This window comes from Saccoglossus kowalevskii, chromosome 6, assembly GCF_978046115.1.
Source record: "Saccoglossus kowalevskii chromosome 6, keSacKowa6.1, whole genome shotgun sequence".
In the NCBI taxonomy this organism is placed as follows: Eukaryota; Metazoa; Hemichordata; class Enteropneusta; family Harrimaniidae; genus Saccoglossus; species Saccoglossus kowalevskii.
Genome location: NC_140646.1, coordinates 26,882,753 through 26,907,480, shown reverse-complemented (window position 1 = coordinate 26,907,480; position 24,728 = coordinate 26,882,753). Strand labels below are relative to the sequence as shown.

The 24,728-nt window shown below is 37.7% G+C and overlaps 1 protein-coding gene across 1 annotated transcript in view; it reads left to right on the top strand.

The window, feature by feature from the left end:
• LOC100329007 (thyrotropin releasing hormone receptor) overlaps positions 1-24,291 on the top strand; it is a 34,836-nt gene extending 10,545 nt beyond the window's left edge. Inside the window, exons 2-3 of the mRNA XM_002730897.3 lie at positions 19,900-20,128; positions 23,716-24,291. Coding sequence (XP_002730943.3) covers positions 19,900-20,128; positions 23,716-23,858 — 372 coding nt within the window. The 3' untranslated portion in view covers positions 23,859-24,291. The remainder of the gene's footprint in view (positions 1-19,899; positions 20,129-23,715) is intronic.
• Positions 24,292-24,728: the final 437 nt, after the last annotated feature.

The following is a 24,728-nucleotide window of genomic DNA, read 5'->3' as shown; positions in this document are numbered from 1 at the left end:
GCATGGCCAGAATGCGGCAAAGGCCTTCAGATCTGGCTGTAGTAGGATGGTGAAAGTAATGGTACAGCATTTTAACAGTGAATAAGTACTGAGAAATAATTTTTAAACTCATAGTTGCTGTCGACATAGGAAGTAAAGTAAGCAAATAACACCGAATAAACGGCAAGGTAAAGACTATGTCTAATTATAGTAAATACGTACTGCGTGCGTGACTCGAACCGGCGCTCGCGTACGGCACCTAATCGCCTAGCTTCACGCCACTACACGTCTTCCCCTCGGCCACCGGGCATCCCCAAAAAAGGATGCTTAATAACCGAGCTTATTACGTGCAGAGAACGTGAAACCCGTCCACGCGATACGCGCCACACAGCATGGCCAGAATGCGGCAAAGGCCTTCAGATCTGGCTGTAGTAGGATGGTGAAAGTAATGGTACAGCATTTTAACAGTGAATAAGTACTGAGAAATAATTTTTAAACTCATAGTTGCTGTCGACATAGGAAGTAAAGTAAGCAAATAACACCGAATAAACGGCAAGGTAAAGACTATGTCTAATTATAGTAAATACGTACTGCGTGCGTGACTCGAACCGGCGCTCGCGTACGGCACCTAATCGCCTAGCTTCACGCCACTACACGTCTTCCCCTCGGCCACCGGGCATCCCCAAAAAAGGATGCTTAATAACCGAGCTTATTACGTGCAGAGAACGTGAAATCCGTCCACGCGATACGCGCCACACAGCATGGCCAGAATGCGGCAAAGGCCTTCAGATCTGGCTGTAGTAGGATGGTGAAAGTAATGGTACAGCATTTTAACAGTGAATAAGTACTGAGAAATAATTTTTAAACTCATAGTTGCTGTCGACATAGGAAGTAAAGTAAGCAAATAACACCGAATAAACGGCAAGGTAAAGACTATGTCTAATTATAGTAAATACGTACTGCGTGCGTGACTCGAACCGGCGTTTGTTATTCGGTGTTATTTGCTTACTTTACTTCCTATGTCGACAGCAACTATGAGTTTAAAAATTATTTCTCAGTACTTATTCACTGTTAAAATGCTGTACCATTACTTTCACCATCCTACTACAGCCAGATCTGAAGGCCTTTGCCGCATTCTGGCCATGCTGTGTGGCGCGTATCGCGTGGACGGGTTTCACGTTCTCTGCACGTAATAAGCTCGGTTATTAAGCATCCTTTTTTGGGGATGCCCGGTGGCCGAGGGGAAGACGTGTAGTGGCGTGAAGCTAGGCGATTAGGTGCCGTACGCGAGCGCCGGTTCGAGTCACGCACGCAGTACGTATTTACTATAATTAGACATAGTCTTTACCTTGCCGTTTATTCGGTGTTATTTGCTTACTTTACTTCCTATGTCGACAGCAACTATGAGTTTAAAAATTATTTCTCAGTACTTATTCACTGTTAAAATGCTGTACCATTACTTTCACCATCCTACTACAGCCAGATCTGAAGGCCTTTGCCGCATTCTGGCCATGCTGTGTGGCGCGTATCGCGTGGACGGGTTTCACGTTCTCTGCACGTAATAAGCTCGGTTATTAAGCATCCTTTTTTGGGGATGCCCGGTGGCCGAGGGGAAGACGTGTAGTGGCGTGAAGCTAGGCGATTAGGTGCCGTACGCGAGCGCCGGTTCGAGTCACGCACGCAGTACGTATTTACTATAATTAGACATAGTCTTTACCTTGCCGTTTATTCGGTGTTATTTGCTTACTTTACTTCCTATGTCGACAGCAACTATGAGTTTAAAAATTATTTCTCAGTACTTATTCACTGTTAAAATGCTGTACCATTACTTTCACCATCCTACTACAGCCAGATCTGAAGGCCTTTGCCGCATTCTGGCCATGCTGTGTGGCGCGTATCGCGTGGACGGGTTTCACGTTCTCTGCACGTAATAAGCTCGGTTATTAAGCATCCTTTTTTGGGGATGCCCGGTGGCCGAGGGGAAGACGTGTAGTGGCGTGAAGCTAGGCGATTAGGTGCCGTACGCGAGCGCCGGTTCGAGTCACGCACGCAGTACGTATTTACTATAATTAGACATAGTCTTTACCTTGCCGTTTATTCGGTGTTATTTGCTTACTTTACTTCCTATGTCGACAGCAACTATGAGTTTAAAAATTATTTCTCAGTACTTATTCACTGTTAAAATGCTGTACCATTACTTTCACCATCCTACTACAGCCAGATCTGAAGGCCTTTGCCGCATTCTGGCCATGCTGTGTGGCGCGTATCGCGTGGACGGGTTTCACGTTCTCTGCACGTAATAAGCTCGGTTATTAAGCATCCTTTTTTGGGGATGCCCGGTGGCCGAGGGGAAGACGTGTAGTGGCGTGAAGCTAGGCGATTAGGTGCCGTACGCGAGCGCCGGTTCGAGTCACGCACGCAGTACGTATTTACTATAATTAGACATAGTCTTTACCTTGCCGTTTATTCGGTGTTATTTGCTTACTTTACTTCCTATGTCGACAGCAACTATGAGTTTAAAAATTATTTCTCAGTACTTATTCACTGTTAAAATGCTGTACCATTACTTTCACCATCCTACTACAGCCAGATCTGAAGGCCTTTGCCGCATTCTGGCCATGCTGTGTGGCGCGTATCGCGTGGACGGGTTTCACGTTCTCTGCACGTAATAAGCTCGGTTATTAAGCATCCATTTTTGGGGATGCCCGGTGGCCGAGGGGAAGACGTGTAGTGGCGTGAAGCTAGGCGATTAGGTGCCGTACGCGAGCGCCGGTTCGAGTCACGCACGCAGTACGTATTTACTATAATTAGACATAGTCTTTACCTTGCCGTTTATTCGGTGTTATTTGCTTACTTTACTTCCTATGTCGACAGCAACTATGAGTTTAAAAATTATTTCTCAGTACTTATTCACTGTTAAAATGCTGTACCATTACTTTCACCATCCTACTACAGCCAGATCTGAAGGCCTTTGCCGCATTCTGGCCATGCTGTGTGGCGCGTATCGCGTGGACGGGTTTCACGTTCTCTGCACGTAATAAGCTCGGTTATTAAGCATCCTTTTTTGGGGATGCCCGGTGGCCGAGGGGAAGACGTGTAGTGGCGTGAAGCTAGGCGATTAGGTGCCGTACGCGAGCGCCGGTTCGAGTCACGCACGCAGTACGTATTTACTATAATTAGACATAGTCTTTACCTTGCCGTTTATTCGGTGTTATTTGCTTACTTTACTTCCTATGTCGACAGCAACTATGAGTTTAAAAATTATTTCTCAGTACTTATTCACTGTTAAAATGCTGTACCATTACTTTCACCATCCTACTACAGCCAGATCTGAAGGCCTTTGCCGCATTCTGGCCATGCTGTGTGGCGCGTATCGCGTGGACGGGTTTCACGTTCTCTGCACGTAATAAGCTCGGTTATTAAGCATCCTTTTTTGGGGATGCCCGGTGGCCGAGGGGAAGACGTGTAGTGGCGTGAAGCTAGGCGATTAGGTGCCGTACGCGAGCGCCGGTTCGAGTCACGCACGCAGTACGTATTTACTATAATTAGACATAGTCTTTACCTTGCCGTTTATTCGGTGTTATTTGCTTACTTTACTTCCTATGTCGACAGCAACTATGAGTTTAAAAATTATTTCTCAGTACTTATTCACTGTTAAAATGCTGTACCATTACTTTCACCATCCTACTACAGCCAGATCTGAAGGCCTTTGCCGCATTCTGGCCATGCTGTGTGGCGCGTATCGCGTGGACGGGTTTCACGTTCTCTGCACGTAATAAGCTCGGTTATTAAGCATCCTTTTTTGGGGATGCCCGGTGGCCGAGGGGAAGACGTGTAGTGGCGTGAAGCTAGGCGATTAGGTGCCGTACGCGAGCGCCGGTTCGAGTCACGCACGCAGTACGTATTTACTATAATTAGACATAGTCTTTACCTTGCCGTTTATTCGGTGTTATTTGCTTACTTTGTAGATTCTGGATGCTTTTACAGTGGAAAGCTATTTTTTTACTTTCCGTGGCACAAACGGAGTGGCAGTGGCAGTAGTTAGCTGTCAATACCACGAAGTGCTTTTTTTTTGCTTATATTTCTTCGCATGGTAATCGGACTGGTGACGATCCCCCCACTTTAACCATGGTCAATGTAAATAGATCGGTGTGAGTTTTTTTTTTTTTTAAATGGGTTTCAACTCACACGAGCTTTTAATGTAGATGCGATTCTAATAGCGAAAATATTGTAATGTATTTGTACGTCATATATTTCTAAACTTATCTTCATTATTTGTTGCCTTCCATATTTATTAGATTTCCTCAGTCGTACCTTTGCTGCTCTAAATGTTCTAAACCAGCGTTTAGTGCAGAAGATACGTATCAGGCTTCTTATTGAATGTAGCAAGAGGAGGAATTATACATATATATAATTAGTAATATGACATTCTCTCTCACCTAATTAAAATATAACTATAGCAATGTATATATTTTTGGAAAGCTATATCAGTAAAATAAAACTGACCGCAGTCAGTTAGAGTGACTGTTTGTTCAAAATATTAGCTTACCGAAGAGCCACGATTTGTTTATTTGTGCATTCAATCACTCAATCATCCAAGAGATCGGACTCAACTTTTGTGACAGGGGACAAACGTTCGCGTAACTCAAAGACAGATACTGATATGGATATAGCTCATTATATTACAACAACACAAATATGACATGTAATCAAACATGGTCACTTATGTGGTATACATGAATTCTTGGCTCCAATCGTGATCCATCATTGAAATTCTTTTCGGGTCTGAATCCCCTGCGTAAAATGAGAACCATCGCATTCTCCTCGTACATCCTAGCTTTCAGAATATATATAAAATATTGTTTTTTAGTGCCACTGTATAAACTTATTACACACTTATATAAATATTTAGTTTTGAGTGCAATAACAAGTCTTACTATCAATACAAATAAAAATACAATACTTTAATTAGTAAATTATGAATTATTTATATGTTTTGCATAACTATATTGTGTATCAATGTCCTAATAGTACCTTCAAGTTGATATTTCTTTTTTCGAAAAGCAAATTGTAATAAATATATGCTCTCATTAAATCTTTCATAAACCTGTCTGAGTTAAGCCTTTCCCATTTATGTTGCTCTGTCGAACTGATGGAAATCATTTAACGTTTGGCTAAGAACGCAAAAGTATTCTATCTATGCTCTATTATATATGTACCCCAATACTGGTATTAAACGTCTGGAACCCAGGGCACAATGAACATTTAATTGTATATCTCCTCGAAATACCCAGTCAATAGAAAAAAAACAATTCATTTTAAAATCCCCTTATAGCATCTTATCAACGCCAAAGTTATTTGCCCTGCTACTAAATATATTATGCCCGGAACCAGTAGACTTTACGCATCGTTATAGAACACTATTATTCTGGCGATATGGCGACATTAAAACGACTTCAGTTGCTGCTATTGCAATTTATGACTTTAGGGAAGTTCTAAATCAATTTAATAGACTGCAAATAATAGGAATTGCTGCTTGTCATACAGTTTATGAATCACATCCATTAATATTCGGACGTGAATGTTGGATCACTCGAAGACATCAATCACATATCCGCTCGCTGTCTGAAACGTTATTGGCCTATATTTTGACGGCGTTGATTGGTTCACACACACACACACACACCATGATATTATGTAAAAATAAGAGGATGTTTCAAACTCTGAAGTTTATCATATGTCTTTTCAAAATTCGAGTATACCAGATTGAAAACATGAATTTCTATTTGGTGTTTGAATTCTGGATTTTTGTTGTTGTAACCGTAATACACACTACCATCACATACCAAAAATACAACTCATTGGTGTCTTGAATTCGCAGTATAATTATAACGTTACATCTTAAATCTCGCCGATTTTATGGATAATGATATTTTCATCAACGATAGAATTCATCATATGCAGGATCTCAATGTAAGACATATGCTACTATTAGTGACAATGTCGTAGCCGATGTTGCCGATACACACACACATCTACCATACACGTGAAAGATAACAATAAAAACAATGATATATTTTCACAATGTGTTTGTCGATTAGGGTATCAGTATGAATATCGACGAGGTTTGACAGTCAAGGTCCCGATCGTACATTCCACTAGATACTGAATTATCGCAATGAGAACCCGGAAATCGATTAAATAAACAGTGGTCGGAAATGAAATATAGAAATAAATTATTCATAATATGAAAACATCACGACTCTATTGATTTTACCAAGTAGTCACACTGCAATGTTATTCAGAGGTTAAAATGCTTCGAACATATAAAAGTAAATGTACGATAGATCGATATATCGGGATACGAAAACACTTGTGATAATAATATCTCACAAAAGAATCATTGTCTTCTATTCGACCCTACATAATGTGTTTATGTAGGTCAAAGGTCACACACAAACAAAGGTTAGCTGGAAATACTTTTAGTATGTTAATGCAAGTAAGTAGGCACGTCGTTTGTTTGCGCACTGGTCAATGTAAATAACACAAGAGATGATTTTACACCCTGATCACGTGACTGGGTAATAGATAAAGACATGTTGTGCATTCCCATACTATAATGATTAATATTAAAAATAATTCAATTTCACTATTACTAAATATATACCGTACCAGAATTCTGGGAAGCACACAACAGTACGATTACGATTCCCGAAATAATACAAGGTTCGGAAATCTGTTCGTCTAATATATGTAATTATCACATATATCTCGACAGTTCCGTGTATCAAAACAGTATAAAACATTCCATATATCTATGCTTCGTATTGAAAATCCCGGCCATCTGCGGATTTGTCCATGCAAGTACATTGAACTTTGGAATTTCAAAATACGCTAATATCTCAATATGTGGCTTTTCACTATAGCTCTTAAATAGTTGCCAAAAAATGTAACAATTCGAATATTTTTGGTAGTTTCAGATGTGCGTAATGTGTTGCACCATTTATTCCATCTTATAGTGACAATTTCTGATGTATTTTGCAGAGATCACGGATTGAATAGACTCCAAAATTAGCAATCGTGTTACAAATTATATTATAAATATATTGATAACGCCGAAAATAACAAATATCCTTCAAACACTCAAGATCAATAGGTGTCCACGAACCAATGACGGTTTTTTCGTTTTTTCAAAGAAAACACCGATATCATATACAAAAAAATGTTGCCATCGCAAAAAACGATAATATCATGAGAAGCATTGATATCCGAAGAAAATTATCGATATAACAAAAAAGACTGATATCGCAAGAAATATTGATATAACAAAAAATGCTTATGACAAGAAACATATATATCACAAGAACCTTCGATATCAAAAGAAACAGATATTATAAAAAACATTGATATCTCAAATATATCGATATCACAAGAAACTCTTACCAAACGCTTACTTTCAATTATACAGTGTAATTACCATATATTATAGTAAACGTGTTCGACCACACGTTACAATGATAAAAGTAATTAATATTTTTATAAGTTTTAATTATCTAAATCTTCATACTGTTTGTAATTATACCATGACGCCGAGAAGTAAGAGTTGGTAGATAGATCAAGCTTACCATGCCGCACACACACACAGAATATTAAAAAAGCGACGATGGGTCGAACGACACATTTCACGTTTTTTTCCTGTACTTTCGATAACAGTGCTACTATTTACTACCGACACATTTAACGTAAATACGAACTAAATGTATGGGAAACACTGCAGGTAGTAATGGTCGAGCTCGCTGTTCTTCAGCGTGCTGTTACGTACGGGGAAAAATACAATATTTAAAATCCGTTGTTTTTTTTTTTAATCTGACGCAAGATTTGGTTGTCATGAAAGCTGGAGTGGAATAGTTATCACACGTCACTGAACGCGAACGCACGCAAATGTGTATTCATAGACCTTAGAAATGACTCTCTTTCTTAGGTCTATGGTGTATTGCAGGTATTTATGTGTTGATATATACACAGAGACAACTCAATCACTGAGAGATAAACACCTATTAAAACGAACGTCTGGTTCCTTTCTGCACGGTTTTTGTTATTGTCGGAAGTGGTAAGAAACAGGCCATTAAGAGATTTTCAACAGCGACATCTGTGCTTCAAATATATATATCATGCCGAGTGCTTAGTATAAACCGTAACAACACGTGGTGACGACATCGAAGAAGGGTCTGTGAATGATGCTTATCATCGCTGTCAAAGTGAGCCGAGCACAACCCGTGATACAAACACGCTGAAGCCGTGAAATTATAATCCCATTAATAAAACTTCATCAGAGAAAACAAACCGAATTCGCGCTTGGGTGATTTTTAATGACAGTCAATCGAAATCTCTCACGATTCTCGAGACGCCAATTAAAGGCGAGTGCCAAGTATGTGTTTTATAGAAAGCATGGATACAGCAATGTCGTGGTAATGAAATATAATAATTATGTGCAAGCTTTTAAAAAAAATGTGTTATAAATTCCACGGTCTTTGCAGTAAATTTATAATAATGATGATGTTCCCTCAAGTCTTCCAACGAAAATTGGAGATATCCTATGCTTAACTATAAGTAACAATAAGTAATAAATTCAATTCAATTTGAGCTGAGTCTATACTCAGGTCATTTCGAGTTCACCCCGCCGCTTTCAAATCCAAATTTTAACTTCACTTGAAGTTGACCTCGGAGATAAGTTAAAGCAGCCCCATGTCACATCGAGTAAGGTGATAAAGCAGTTACAATAAAACGTGTCTTTTATGATGTACATGACTTCAATCTGCCACCACCACAAATTGGTTGACTTAGCTTATTGGTAGACTCAGCTTTCTCGTTTTGAAGATGTTATGCAAATTAGATAATTGTCATGCAAAATGACGTTACTGAATGCATTTATGTTGAATATTTGATTAACATCAAATACATTTATACATTTCTGTATACTCTATTTCAAGATAAAGTGTATTCGCGTCGTGAACACAGTACCCATTATCGTCCAGACTGCCATAACCAGTTCGGTTTAAAAGACAAAAACTTTCATTACCTTATTAACGAGTGATGACCATAAAGTCTGGGACCCCTGTATCTGACCCATCGCGGTATTTTTGGGGGTATTGTTGTACGATAACAGCACACATTAAAAAAAAATTTGCAATGTTAAATTGATTTCAGACTGCATTCTCCGCGTAATCTAAACAGATATCCGAATTAAAGTCTTCATAAAAAAGAACTCGTCTCCCGTTTCTTCAATCGAGTTCATGGCAGAGTCATGACATGCCCTCGAAATTGTCGACACAATTCGCTGCGTTCCGATCCCTTGATTTGACGAAGACAAATACGTCGGGTACATGTTTTCAATGTTATCTTTATATTATTTCTGCTTCCGTTGATACACGTTTTTTAAGGAAGTTCTTTTTCGTATTGTACACTGGCATGTACTTATAATTATGTGGTATTTCGAGATTGTGGACGAACTGAACGGGTGAAAAAGCGGCGTTGGTTTATCGGGAAGACCACGCACAAACATACGCCAGCACGAGATTTGTCCTAACATGTTAATTTTGTGTAGCCTCGTCAAAGAAACTAAATTTGAATATCAATAAAATAATTAAGTTAAAATGCATTAGCCAATTACCAACTTATTGTAGCGATTTAATGCATTTTGTGGTTTGAGCGTCCTTGCAGGGAACGGTAATATCTCAATTAATGTTCCACTGACCTCTGTAATTATATATCAAAAACTAACGGCACATGGAAAAGAAACATGTGAATAACAAATGAGAACGTTTAACAGCCTGAAATCAACTCAATTTGACAAGCAGATTCAGAAATACATTAAGAATATTTCATAAATAAAGGCATTCGATATGCACACCAATAAGTTTTCATAATTACCAATTACATGTGAATATTAAAAAAACAAATTTGTTATATTCTCGATATTTTTGAATTTCATTGGTGTTAAATTATGACTGAAAGCAGCTGAATGAAATTACAAAACATGTAGCGTAAATAACTTTAATAAATATGATTTTACTTTGGTAACAAATAATGTATTTTCTCCTATACAAACGAAGTTTTTATCATAGCGTTTAGAAAGACCAAACGTATCCCCCCGTCAAACAAACCTTTCTGTGAAGTCGATTGCAGTTTCACCGCCAGCATGCGCCATCGAAGACTAGATGACAGTGTAAGTCTAACACATACGAGCATCACGTACCTATATTAGAAATTTGGAAGGGTATGGAATGTGAGTTCTGTATCATCCACTATTTGACGTTTCTAGTACAATTCATGGAATATGATCGCTATATTTTATTTGTCTTCGGTATGGAGTGTCCATGCAACATACCTTCAATATATGAACTACGTAACAGTTACAACAGAAAGAAAACTTATTTTTCAAGTAATTTGTTGTAACAAATGAAGCGTGTTCGTAGTGTCTGAGATATCAACCTACTAGTTTGGCCACCCTCATTAAGTCAGTACATACAGATAAGCTATATACGCATATACAAATCCTTCAATTAGTTTAAATATAAGCTTCATTTCATTCTATTGGCGAATGTTCCCTTCTTAATAACCAAAACAATTTCACCCTGTGAAAATTCATTGTCAGTAATTGCATTTGTAAGCCGGTTAAATCCAGCCTGTCATTTGATCTCGTTCGCCGGCATGAATAACATATACAAGCCGTCGGCGTTGCAGGATTCCAAATCGTACACGAATGACTCCTTTAAAACCACTTCTCAAAAGCTCGTTAACAACTAGATGGATTTATATTTAATGATAATCTCTAGGATCAAAACCTCATCTCCTTGTTCATTTTCACTTTTTAAATATTGAGAAGATGGGAAAACCGCTGCGGTCAGCTACGTCATTTGCGGTAAATTTGATGGACAGGGTGATGATGACTTGATTTCAATAACATGCACCACGGAGCAATGATATGGAACGGCGTCGATGATGGCTTGATTGATCTATTAGTGTGAAGATTGTAAGTCTTTCGGGATTTAGGTTTACATGGCAGCGGCCGTTTATCATCTCCATCCACGCAGTATATGTTGCGCCGGTCCGGTCAATCTAATCGTATAACAGTCATTCTCCTAGACTGGCCAATCGTTGCCTATATCTGCACCAATGTACGATGTATGCAAATGGCAAATGTGATTGTGGAAAGGGCTTTTCGATCTCATCGCGCATTCAAAGGAAATTTCTTAAAATCTAACAATGAGAGGAAGGCGTGTAAAATGTATGCACACATAACGCAACAAATGTTTTTTCAATATGGGCACTACCTACGTGCTTGTCAAAAATGAATATTGTCCAAACATAAAACACGTACTATACTACGAAAAATGAAACGTATGTGGCTTGCTATATAATAATACAAAGAACTCAAATCCAAATAGGTACTGAAAAAACGTTAATCATAATAAGAGACTTCGGTGGTGAAAGGTAAGTATTTTGTTAGGATGCGCTGAATTACTTGGGGCTTTCATTCAGCGCAGTCTTTCGATAGCATCAACACAAAGAGCCGACGCATTATTACTTGCTCGGGGCCTTCCACTACCTATCAGGTTTCAATTTTAGTACACGGTAGCGTTTATGAAGCTATTATATTCCGTATATTTTCCAAGCCATATGTGAATAAAACAACGATAACCCCAAGTTGAATTACCTACAATTCAATCAGTTAAACCTTTCCGAGTGTGGACGTGAATAGTCGGGACCATTAACGCGCTTCTTAACAAAAACACAAACTGAATTTATAGAGGTCATTAAAAGTGTCTACAGAGATTCGATTGTTGCAAAGCGAGTTCCGTACTTGAACATGGGGGTTTCTATTTAGAAGCGAATATGTATTTATCTGTTGGCAGATGGTTGCCTGATTAGCATAGATCGTGTTGGCAATCTGGGTTTTGCAATTGAAAATTCACTGTTATAATAGCAAGGATGAGTTTGAACGTTCATTTCACTGAATATATAGCGTATCCAATAGAGTAAAACACTAGTATTTCACTAAACTTTGATCATATTCACTGGGTTTTAAATTCAGTAATCTTCTAGTGCAGAAAATAAGTCCCATTGTAATTTTGCATGCTCACGTGGGTTTAATTTTGCAGTTAGGAGCGAAAATAGTGAAATTATAACACATTGATTAACTAATGCATTTACAGTTTTTTTTCATATTCAGTTCCAATCTAAGGGAAAACAGATTATATGCTATGCTAATACATGCCATATTGCCTTCTCTATACAACATTGAAAATTGTCGGAATCAGGAAAAAAACATCATTTACTCTTTGAGCAAAAGCATGATTGACATTTTGACAACTAATAACACGTTATTGTTGATCCGATTCATATCGTGCCCAAAATACCTGTCATTAGTCTGGCGATGTGACGTCATCAACAATTATTGGATTACACCTATAATTGACTGTAATGGCCCAGAAACGATTATATTTTAATGATATGCGTGTGAAAAGAAATGAATCCTTTAACATGGATGACAAATTCCAGTATCAAAAACGTGGTAATACAATCATGATAGTATTGGACTTCAAAAGAATACTACTGTGCCAGACATAAAAATGTTCTAAATTTGTTTCAAAAAATCAACAGAGAAAAAGCATTGATCCGCAACATCCGCCCGGTACATAATATTATGTTGGCTTTAAAGCTACGTTTATATAATTGAGAAAACAGTAATGCCGTCTCCGGTCTAGCAGTTCGCAGATTTACAGTCAATGATATTCTTTGGCGATTTATCTGCGTGAGTACCATGTCTAAACGTGACCGACATGGAAACTGCGATTGATCAACAAACTGCGACCGTTGCGAAGCCTGATAAACGACAGGGGAATTCTTTTTTTTCCATTCCCGATATACGCGTCACAAAACATTACTGCTCATTTACAACAACATTTCATTGTAGATTACGCACGACACGGCGGATTACGCATCATTATTACCTGAAATGGAATTGAGCTGTGGGGAATATATGTGCATGCATTTGAAGATATGCATCCCAAATTATATCATTTATATGTGAACGTCGTCGATATAGATTTGGAATTTACTACAGCCCTAATCCGCCAACTGACATTACATAATGACTGTCATGCACAATCCACGGTCACACCCGTGAGAAAATGCCATATGGATTTCAAAGCACGCAGCCAAGAAGTGATGTCAGGTGTTTCAAAAGAGTGTGTTCGTCTCCCTGCTCCCCATCCCATGTGACACCAGTCATATAAGATTGTCATGAATTACATCTAGCATACAATAACCAAAACACGTTGTAGACAAGTAATTGAGACTGGTTCCATTATGGTGTACAGAGGTTGAATATTGCACTAGTTATTTCTTTCACCATGCCAATCCAAAGATAATCGGATATTTCAATCTAGGAACATTGAACTGAACTTAATAAATCTTGTGCATCACAAACCACCTCCATATTGTACGATACTGATAATATTTGACTCGCCTTTTGGTTGTTATTATAAAAACAAAATGTAACGCCCTCAATCGCCCAACACTGCACAGTTTGGTTTATTTTGATAGACAACGAAACGATTTTTTAAACACGACATTTGCATTCGTTCAATTGCATGATATCCATGACAATACCAAATTTCAGACCCATGTGTTAATATAGCCAAAACCAAATCAAATATATCCAAGAAATGATCATAACAAGTGGCTGTTCAATTTTAATAGCAAGTGACCAGTTTAACTGACAGGAGCATGTCAATATATTTGTAATGTAAACCAATATTTTGCATAAATGGCATTAATGACTTTTTTAAACGCCCTTTCAGTCTGAAAATAAAACTTCAAACAGAGAATTTCAATAAAACACAACCGTACCCCCAACTGATCTGTCTGCACTGCGGAAAACTATTCATTAACTTCCCCTGGATATTCCCTTCAATACAATGTACCAGAACCCTAAACCATTCTAAAAAGACAAAGTAAAATTTTCTCTTTTTTGACAGGTATTCATTAAGATTGTAATATGTAAGCTTTATCAAATGCTAATACATGCCACATTGCCTAAAACCGTCACGAGGCTTGTCAATTTCCCTCAATGCATCCATCCACGAAATGAAACGCCTATTTAAGATAGATGTAAAGATCTTACTTAAATAAAACACTTAGACGCGACATATCCCTCTAATTCTCCACTGAACCAACTTTGAACAAAGGAATGACTATAGCTTCAAACCAATCCTCTGAAAAACACCATTTATCCACAACTTTTAAAAGCCACTTACTGAATGATTTACAAACAATGACTTACTTTGCCGTCTGGGTCACCAGCCTGCCCGTAATGATAATGAGTGGTGAGGTATAGTTGTTACTATGTCTGTCGTTGTAGTCGTCGTCGTCGTCGTCGTCGTCGTCCGGCGTTGTTGTTGTTAACAATGTCTTATAGCTAGGATAACTTGGTTATCTTTCCATTTCATGTATAATGTCGATGTATTTTAATTGTAGCGTGGCTGGTTTATATATTTTGGGAGATATTGTTGAAAATGTAGAGTATTTTGTAATTGAAGATTGTAACAATATCTTTTCCAGATGTTTGTATCTGAGCGGAAACATGACACCAACAATGTCATTGGATACTGATATGGTCAACTTGGGAATAGATCAATTTAAGCTTAGCTTAAAAGTTCCAATAAAGGGGACAAAACACATTTATATATATATATATATATATATATATATATATATATATATATATATATATATATATATATATATATATATATATATATATATATATATATATATATATATATATATATATATATATATATATATAAATAAATAAAAATAAATAAATATACATGTATATATGAAAGGCTAATAAGCACTTATATTATTGTAGGAGGGTTGTTAACGTTTAATTTGCCCGATCATTATTTTTGGTTCAGTACAAATCACTCATAGTGACATAGTTCGAAATGTCATTGAACTAATAGGTAATATAATATTCTCCAAACTGTGTTATTTAGATGGTATAATAACACGTTTTCATATTTCCTACAAAATTGTACATGTATTTTCCCATTAACATGATAATATGAGATTATATATTTTTTTATTTTGGAACTTGTATACATGTCAAGACATATTGTACAAGTGACCATAACTTCAACACATTACAAATCGTATTACCGGGGAATGAAAAGAATAATTAATTTTATAAATAATAACATTCCCGTATAATACCATAATTTATGTATCTCTGACATGCCTCGCTAGTTTGTAACATCGCAAGCCACTTCGCTGAATGTTTAGTTTACGTGTGATTGCAAAACAGTCACCCAAAAACACTTACATAACACACGCTACAGTCATTCAACAAGGGACTGTGCACGCATAGATACCACAGCTGGTGAGCCATTGCATCTTTCTCCCGACCACTGATGCTGAATTACAACAAAAAACGACAGAAGACGTAATTTGTTTAGAAGGAGTAAATATACTCCTCCTATGTTCGAATGCTATATTATGACATACTTTTATGAAATTTACATGTGTGTTTTTCACTTGTAACCAGCTCAGGATTGAGATCGGTGAAATATGCCCAGGCATGGTAATGTAGAAACACGTGATAAAATGATTCATCTATTTCTGGATGGGAATAGTTTGCAAGCTATCGGTCTTCATGTCTGGAGCACCAAAGCTACCTTATTGCGATTGTATGTCACTTACGTATAACTGGTTTCGATGTACAGCAGTAAGTGCTGATAATGTAGAAGTCGTCAATAATCGCAAAAAAGTGACAAGCCCTTGACGGGAACTATGTTTGAAATGATCGACGTTTCGGTCACTGAAGGCCATGGATGTTTTGAGTATTTTTCAAGTGAGTTTAAATAATGTATTTCTTGAGTGTTTTTAGCAAAACTATTACGTGAGAGGGTTGGGCCAGATTTGCAATTGAAACAACCCTTGCCGTTTTTGATGTGAGATTAATCGTAATCCTAATTTTGAAATTGTGCGAAGTAATACAAAAATGTGTTTAGTCAAATGTACGTATGACATATGCACAATCTTCTCAGAAAGACGAAACAGCAGCGACCGAAAAGTCCGTCTTTGAAAAGACATCCTGTTAAATATAATATACTAAAGAACTACTTGAATTATTCAGTTCAAAAGATAAACCAACTCCCCATCGAACAACAAACTGAAAATAACGTTAGGTAGATTATCGATTATAGATTATCGATTAGATATTCAGTGTATACATTCTGTTGATGAAGGAGGCGTGATTGGGCAGGTATATTTACCGAATCAGCAACATCAATGTAACTTTAGTACTCAAACCACCTTATACGCCTGTGTACTATTAACCTGAAAAGTAAAAAAGAAGCTGAGTAAAAATGAAACTTTCGCTTTCCGTTTCACAGTGTTGCTTCAATTTATCACTTGATGTCGCAACATTTGTTTTGCCATGTGTAATTGCTGTGGCCTAGAGTTTGATAAAACGGTAAAGACTGTACCATTCAGTATTGCTTTACTTGTATTGGGAAAGTGACCACTCTGAGTTGTGAAGAAGTTGTAAATTGCCTCCACCATTTATATGTTATGTATATTTGAGGGAATGTCAGACTCTGTTCTGAAGTGTTGTGTAAGAACGTTTGCTATATTTAAACAGTATACATTTTCACAAAACACGAGAACAATTGTTAAATACAGAAAATATACACATTTCATACTCATTTATTAGTCATTTTGCTTTGTTTACAATATTATCTCCCATCCCATTTGCAAGTGGAACGTTTCAGTGCGAGCGACGATGGGATGGCAATGTTGCAAACAAGCAAAACAACTGACTGAATGGCTAATTAGAGGTATTCAGTTATGCTGCACCCGCAGTAAATGCACGGAAATCAAGAATTTCTGGAATCGGGATACACGTCACTTTGTTTTGCTGATCGGATCTAAAATGGCTGACTGGCGGACATGTTATCTGTTATCCACCCTAAATGAACATATCATTTGCAGGTTGTTTTACTAACTGACAGTGACGAGCAGGGTGTTCTAAAGTTTAACTGTTTTTTTTTTAAATTGTTTTTGTTTGCGGAGAAATTTCATCCAATAGTGGTTAGTTTAAGGACAAATGTTCAAAAGTTGTGACGATATAATATCTGACAACCGCGCTTCTAAATCCTCCTTTCTGTTAAAGGAAATGTTTGAACAGGACCATCGTAGACAAATCGTAACTTAAAGTAATCATATCAAACTTCGTTCCGAATGTGAAGTTTATGGTGTGTAAGAAAGGTTAACTTTTGAGTTGACCAAAATAATTGTGAAATTATTTCGTTTTTATGGGGGAAAATACAATGAGTTGTGAACACACTACATATTTTGGAATTTCATTCATCTGCTTTCAATCATAATTCAAGACAAATTAAATGTGAAAATATCGAAAATATAACAAATTATGTTTCGGCAATCGGTAATTATGAAAATTATTATTGGTTTGCATATGGAATGCATTTAGTTATGAAATATTCCTAATATATTTGAAAAAACTTGTCAAAATCAGTTGTTTTCGTTTTTTTTTCAAAAAATGTCGAAAATAGAAAAACTTCATGGTAGTGGTAAACTCACTCGTAAGCAAACTGGTCTTTTCATCTTTTAAAAGCGTACATTTTTGTCCTAATACAGTAATATTATAAAGCTGTATACTCAGTAATATGTTCAGATATCCGTGTCACCGAAAGTGCATATTTCTGAGGGTGTATATATATTGCCTAGTAAGACACATTCGCTTTTAGTAAACATACATTAAACAAAATAAAAGTACTTTAGATCACAATGACCTCGCATGAAACTCGCAGACCCCCTGCCGATTTACCAAACTGTGACGATGATTGGCACAGTGTCCTAATGAGTTCGTTAGTTTACAAATGGTATTTTATTTGAACTTTGTATACTAGTACACGATTTGTTGCGATATTTAAAGCGGGAGGGTCGTCACCTGCGCACGCGCGGGAATTGAGCCCCAAGCGACGATAACAACACACGCTAAAAACGTAAAGGCTCAAGGGTAGACGATTATTTGTAAACAATGACGCGCTATGGCCATCTGACGCATGCGCAGGTGACGACACCCCCGCTTTAGACCTCACTCACCGTGGTAACTTGCAACTGCCGTAAAAAGGTTGCAGTTTCTTTTAAATACATATTTGGGCTAGGCGATACTTACGGTCTGTTAATTGAAATCATTGCTGTCTCCCCTGACGTATTATTTGGGGCTAATTGCAAGTGCGCGTGCAAACCAGTCTCCCATACACAATAACATGTGTTTAGGGGGCTGGTCAAACAGTAAACAGTCAACTCCGGGAATCAATCTCGCATTGCATTGTGGGATGCGTATGTGTACGGAGTAACGGCGGTCTTATCTAAATCCGGACTTTTTAGTGTTAAATTTAGCTTTCCACTTTGCACTATTCAGACTAAGCGTTGTCAACCATATCTGATTGTAACAATCGAATTAGAAGCGAAACTCTAATTGTGTGCGTCAGGTCTATTAAACAGGGGGCTATATTTAGCTTGTCATTTCAGTGATATCACGTGCACTAACACGGTTATCTTAATTCGCCGGTGTTTTCTTAATGTCAATCTCAAACCACGTTTGATTTGACGTTTATTTCCTAGCAGTGCTCGTTAACGGTGACTATTGCACTTTACATGGATAAGGTTACCACATTCACTTCCGTCGCTCCCCGGGCACATCATCTCTTTCAATCAAAATGAATTCTGTTATGTCCTAAGATATGTTGATTTGTATTAGGAATTTGATTTCATTTTGTTCTGGCTGAGGGTAACAACGCTTTCCCATAAATAATATGCTAAATATACTAAAGCGTCACCGTCCTCACGCAGCGCGTGTTCGAATAGACCATTTTCCGTTCACTGCGAGAATCACGCGCTATGCGTGAAATCGAACGTAAAAACAGAACAAACAAAGGTCATAGCGTCGTAGTGGCGTCAAACATCGCGTGAGATTCGACAAACGCGAAAGTATTTTGGGGACATTTCCATGTCAATAATGTGCTGTACACATTTGATGATGGGCAATTTCGATTAAGTGAGGATATTCGAATGCAATATTCCTCTGTCGAAGATCGGCCGGTCGATGTGCGCTACGAAATAAAGAAATTCGAGTTCAAAATCAAATCGTTCGATTTTTGCAGCAGACATTCGACGCGCGTCTTTCATGCATCTCGCGAGATCTCGCAGTTGTACGGAAAATCACCTATTTCAAATATTAAAATGAACGAGGCAGCGTGATGAGTGTAGCGCTTTGATATATCAATAATTTAAAATATTATGTGTTCAAATAAGTTCATATATTTGATTACAAATGACAGGATTACCATTAATGAAAAACATACAGACAGATACAGCTTTACGCATGCTGATGATCTTTTGGGGGTGAAAACAATAAAAACGTGTTTCCAAATTACGTATGTTGACTTCCTTTATTGGACTGAATGAGAAATGTACAATGTTGACTCCCTGTCTTGGACTGAATGAGAAATGTTGAATGTTGACTCCCTATCTTTGACTGAATGAGAAATGTAGACTCCCTATTTTGGACTGAATGAGGAATATAGAATGTTGACTCCCTATCTTGGACTGAATGGAGGCTATATAATGTTGACTCCCTATTTTGGGAGCGATTGAAAGTTGAATAGCTGAACATATCTTCGCGTGGTTGACGAGGTTTTTTTTTTATTTCTGAGACTACAGATACCGTCGAGGTACAGTGCGAAGTGGAACACAGAATGTAAAGTCCGGTTTATGATAATGGATGCCCTTATTAATGACGTCATATCATTTTCTTGTCAACAGGTAATCAAGATGTTAGTGGTCGTGGTGGTGTTGTTTCTGACGCTGTGGGCGCCCTATCGCATATTGGTGGTTTATAACTCGGTTGTCGACAAACCTGACGAATACTCCAATGCGTGGTACATCGCTTTTTCCAAGTGGTGTATCTTTCTCAACAGTGCTATAAATCCTATACTTTACAACTTCATGTCGATTAAGTTCCGTCGTGCCTTCATACGACTATGTGGCTGCGGTAAGAATCCCAATCTTCACCGCTCTAGCTTTAGATCGTCTTCAATCAACACCGAAAAGACATCTTTGTGAGGAGCATGCGCACAAAAAAAAGAGAGAACCCACCTTATCTTTAACCAACCAATGAAACTCCTTGTTTTTCCCTTATACCAATAAAAAAACTGCTCAGTGATGACGTCAGTAAAAGATAAGGCAATGACATTTCGTGAAAATCCTAATAATAAATTATTTGTATTGTTCTATAAAGTCGCATGCAAGTTCTTGCTTTGCGCAGTCTATTGCGCATGACGCCATTACGTGCGTCTCCATATTTGGACCAATGACGAATTCTTCAGTACATATTGCGCAATACAAGAAGTCGCCTACGTCACCACGTTGTTTGGCACATTGTAATTTGTTATTGTACATATCGATGCATAGTTCTTGTTACTCTTTGAGCATAAATGTGTCGTTCAGTGGCAAACAAATCAGTACATCTTGAAATACTCTGTCATTACCATCCACCCTATCCTACCTATCACCCTGTTACGGTCAATGTTCCACTGTAAAACCTATATCCTTGGTGTAATTAACATATTGGTGGTGATTCTGCGCATGCTCTATCACGTGCATATTATGTATTCATTCATTCATGTATTAACCGTTAGTATGAGATGCCATAAATTGCATGCTTATTTAACGTCAATAACCTAACAGGAAATGCGGCACTGCACGCTGCCAGCTGATTGGCTAGTATGGCATCCTCGTTCTCGTAATCTCTTACTCTTTTTGTAACCTTGTGTTAATTATTCATAAATTTGGTGTGCATAAAACGGATGCTTTTGTGTGTGTATATATACAGATTGTAACCACGTGATCAGTAGTAGTAATGTGTTCTCCAAGCATGGTCGCATCACTACCTCACTACTAATATCGTGTATCATTCCGCAGCTATCATTTACAGTGCTGGAGTTCAATAATTTTATACTGTGTGCATATAACCAAGTGACTTGAGGTCTAATTACGTAAAACTTAGTTTGCCACTTATTACTACACATCGTGCTGATCACTAAACTGGCTGCTTTATTAATGCCATCTCACCCGCTCGCACCTTGACGCCGCGCTACGCTAACGCGCTTTGGTGTCACGTTCACTGAATGAAATGTAACTTTATATGCGCTTGAACAATTTCAAAGAAAACTACAGCAATTTTAAATTTTAATTCATATGTTCAGCGTTTCGAAATTCGTCACAATGAAACAAAGTATTGGTGATGGTAATAATAATAATAATAATAATAATAATAATATTAATAATGATGATGATGGACAAACTTGTTTTTGAATAGACATTCGATATTGCTAACACGTTTGCAAAGAAGATACATTGCGTAATATGCTCTCACGGACATCCAAATATGAATGAAGAAATGAACTGGTTTTCTTTGTGAATACAACCGCACTCAATGTTTTAATGCACGAGTCACGCTGAATGAAAAAAAAATCTGCACGCATGGGGATATCAACTTGCAGACTTGCACCGGATGCTTGCTACCAAATTTGCCAATTAAGGTTGTAATGTCACCTATAACATCGCTTCTGCAAGTATAATAATTTTTTTCTATGTAAACATCTTCAAATAATTCGTTTAAATTAAATATTGCAGAGAGCAAATCGAAGGCGCAATGGAGGACGCAGACCTGGAATTCAACTTCCGTCTTTCAGAGAATGACGCCCTCACGCCATAGAGATGAAATAAAATTACAATGTCGAACAATTTGCACTAAATCGGACACTTCAACGAGCTCATGATATGCGCTAGACAACTTATATTTACCTAAACAATCATCTATACTAAAATCCAGCCCTCAAAATAAATAGATTGTAAACAAGAACTATGTTGAGTATTTTAAAATAATATGTATCACCATTTACGACATTTACGACACTACTTTAACTATTAATTAATGTATCATTGTACATTTTATTGTTATTGACAAATATTGTGATTATGACGTCATATTATATCGTACATTCTACTATGTATTGGAACGATAAAAGCAAACACCTGTATAATATAGGTGAACGAAGCAATCATTGGTATAGAGGTGGTTTTCTCTTACCCACAATGCACCGTGATCTCGACTGAACCACGTATTTTGACTATGCTAGAAACACGATGCAATTTAGAGTTCAATATTGTTGTCAAGGAGATTCACAATTTATAAAATTACACATATGCGTCACGCGAGATTGTGGGAATTTGGGGAAACACCCAGCGTACCATGTATTTTTTTTTTTTATAAACATCTCATGAACCCCCGATTCTCAACCGCTTGCTCTAATAGGTATACTCTTCGGATCAAGACCATCCCGCCAAAATTGTATCTATGTGGGCACCCACAGTCTCCAGCACATCCCTCCTACACCTGATTCCGACTACGACTCTCCTCAACCACCACTGCCATTACCACCACCGTCACCTCTATCTTCATCTGTCTTACGATCTATCTCTGAAACCACCAATGACAAACCGAGAATGTGGACCGTCACGTGATATGAACGTGCCGTATTGTACGTCTTGTCTTTTCTCCTCCATCCCTTCTATGCACGTTTTTCAACGTACCTGCCTGCCACGCTATGATTACTGTTTTTACTTTCTTTAGAACGCATGACTGCATAATTATACTACTACCTAATGACATCATCAACTCCTCATAGCCATCTGTTCACATCTGCCATACGTCTAAGTTCCTCGTGTTAAATGCACATGGAATGGAATTTGTCAACAGTCTGATAATATCACAGCCTAACCATGTATATTCAGATTACTTTTTTGTTATTCTTGGGAGAACTTTCAGACTTTTTTTTAGCTCCAGATCGTTCAACTCAATTTGATGCACTCAGTAATGGATGAAATTCCAGATATACTATTGCCTGGCCTTCCTTCCCCCAATATTACTTTTAGGATTGATGGTTTAACTGTTTGACATATCAATTAACAAGCGGGATGTTCAGATTAATCGAATTGTTACGTGGTCGCAAATACAAGCTGCACGACTAGTCATTCGTTAAAGTATGTTCTTGGCGTATAACTCATAGCTTTATGCGACATTCATAGCTTCAGACACCCCGGTGTATATTTCAGCTTAAATATTAATTGTATATGATACATGAATTTCAGAGCAGGAATAAGTCGCCCACGTATAAATTCAATTACGGACACAGACTTATCATTCCACGTGCATTTTATAACAGACACATGCCCTTTCTGGGCGACAGCTTGTCTATTTCCGATAACGTTACAGATCCATTACATTAATTTAGTGATTTACCGGTATTTTGATCGATTGGTTTAAACAATCAGTTTCCATCGTTTTATGTGGATTTTTTCAATACTAACTAATGTTACTATATTTTTTTTGCCATGCATGATTTTAACTTATTAACGCATGAATGTACGTGCTCATCGGAATTCAGCATGCAAACTTGTATTGTGCATGTGTATTGTTAGTTAGTGTTCAGTTTTGCACTCCTGTATCAGAGACTCAAGTATAGATAAGCCTTTTTTTTAATCTCACCATCACTATACTTAATTGTCACATTTTAGGCGCCAGATCAGAGGAGTATTTATACACCCGGACCGAAACTGTAACCACGCGTACAACACCAAACAATCAACAACCAATGGTGTCGACCGCCTACAAACCTGCCCGATACGTCACCGTAGAAGATGACAATACGCGCGCTTGATTGATTTAACATTTCAGATTTCTGCTTAACATTTTATGAGAACAAATTGAATTGAAGCGAGATATTTTTACTGATTTCATCCAACCCCCACATACGATAGATTTTACTCAGAGCCAACAGAGAATACTAGTATATTCCAGGTGGTATTGTACACTCCACGCACGCGCAGATGCCGGTGAAAATGGAACACAGGCACAGCCTCGGTCAACACTACTTTATACAAACAAAATAGAACATTTCAAATAAAAAAAAGAACGACGATACACTAAACATAGGTGTTACTAAAAAAAATACACTAGTGTTGACAATTAGACAATTGTAGACAATTAATTTAACACAAGTTCATGTTCATTGTACAGCAGCATTATTGTAACCGTATAGCTGGTGAAATGTCTTATTACAATCAATAAAGTCATCATATATTCAAGCCTAATCATATTCACTTGCTGTAGTATATTTTTTATTCGCACTGTACACTGTATCCATAACCAGACGAAAATGGCCGCTAAAATCTCTTCGACAGTGAGAGAGCACGTGACTATTCTTGACCGTCGAACAGTGGTCCATTCTGTTCCGCCATCGCGTCATAACTGCTCAAAATACCTCGGTTACAAAGACAGGCGAATGCGATAACGAAAATAGAACACAATTTGAGGTACAAAACATTCTTCAAACAAACAACTGACACCGACCTCTTTCTTTAGTCGAGCGCCCTCAAACACTTCCTGTTTTTGAAAAACTGAAAGAGAGGCCAGCAGCTATCTAGAAAGTACTGTTTTAAAGGTAAGAAACACTGTGAATTTTGACTTTATTTTTATTTTGACCCAGTGCTAAGCTGAAAGATGAAGTCTGCACTAGGTACTTTCTGCT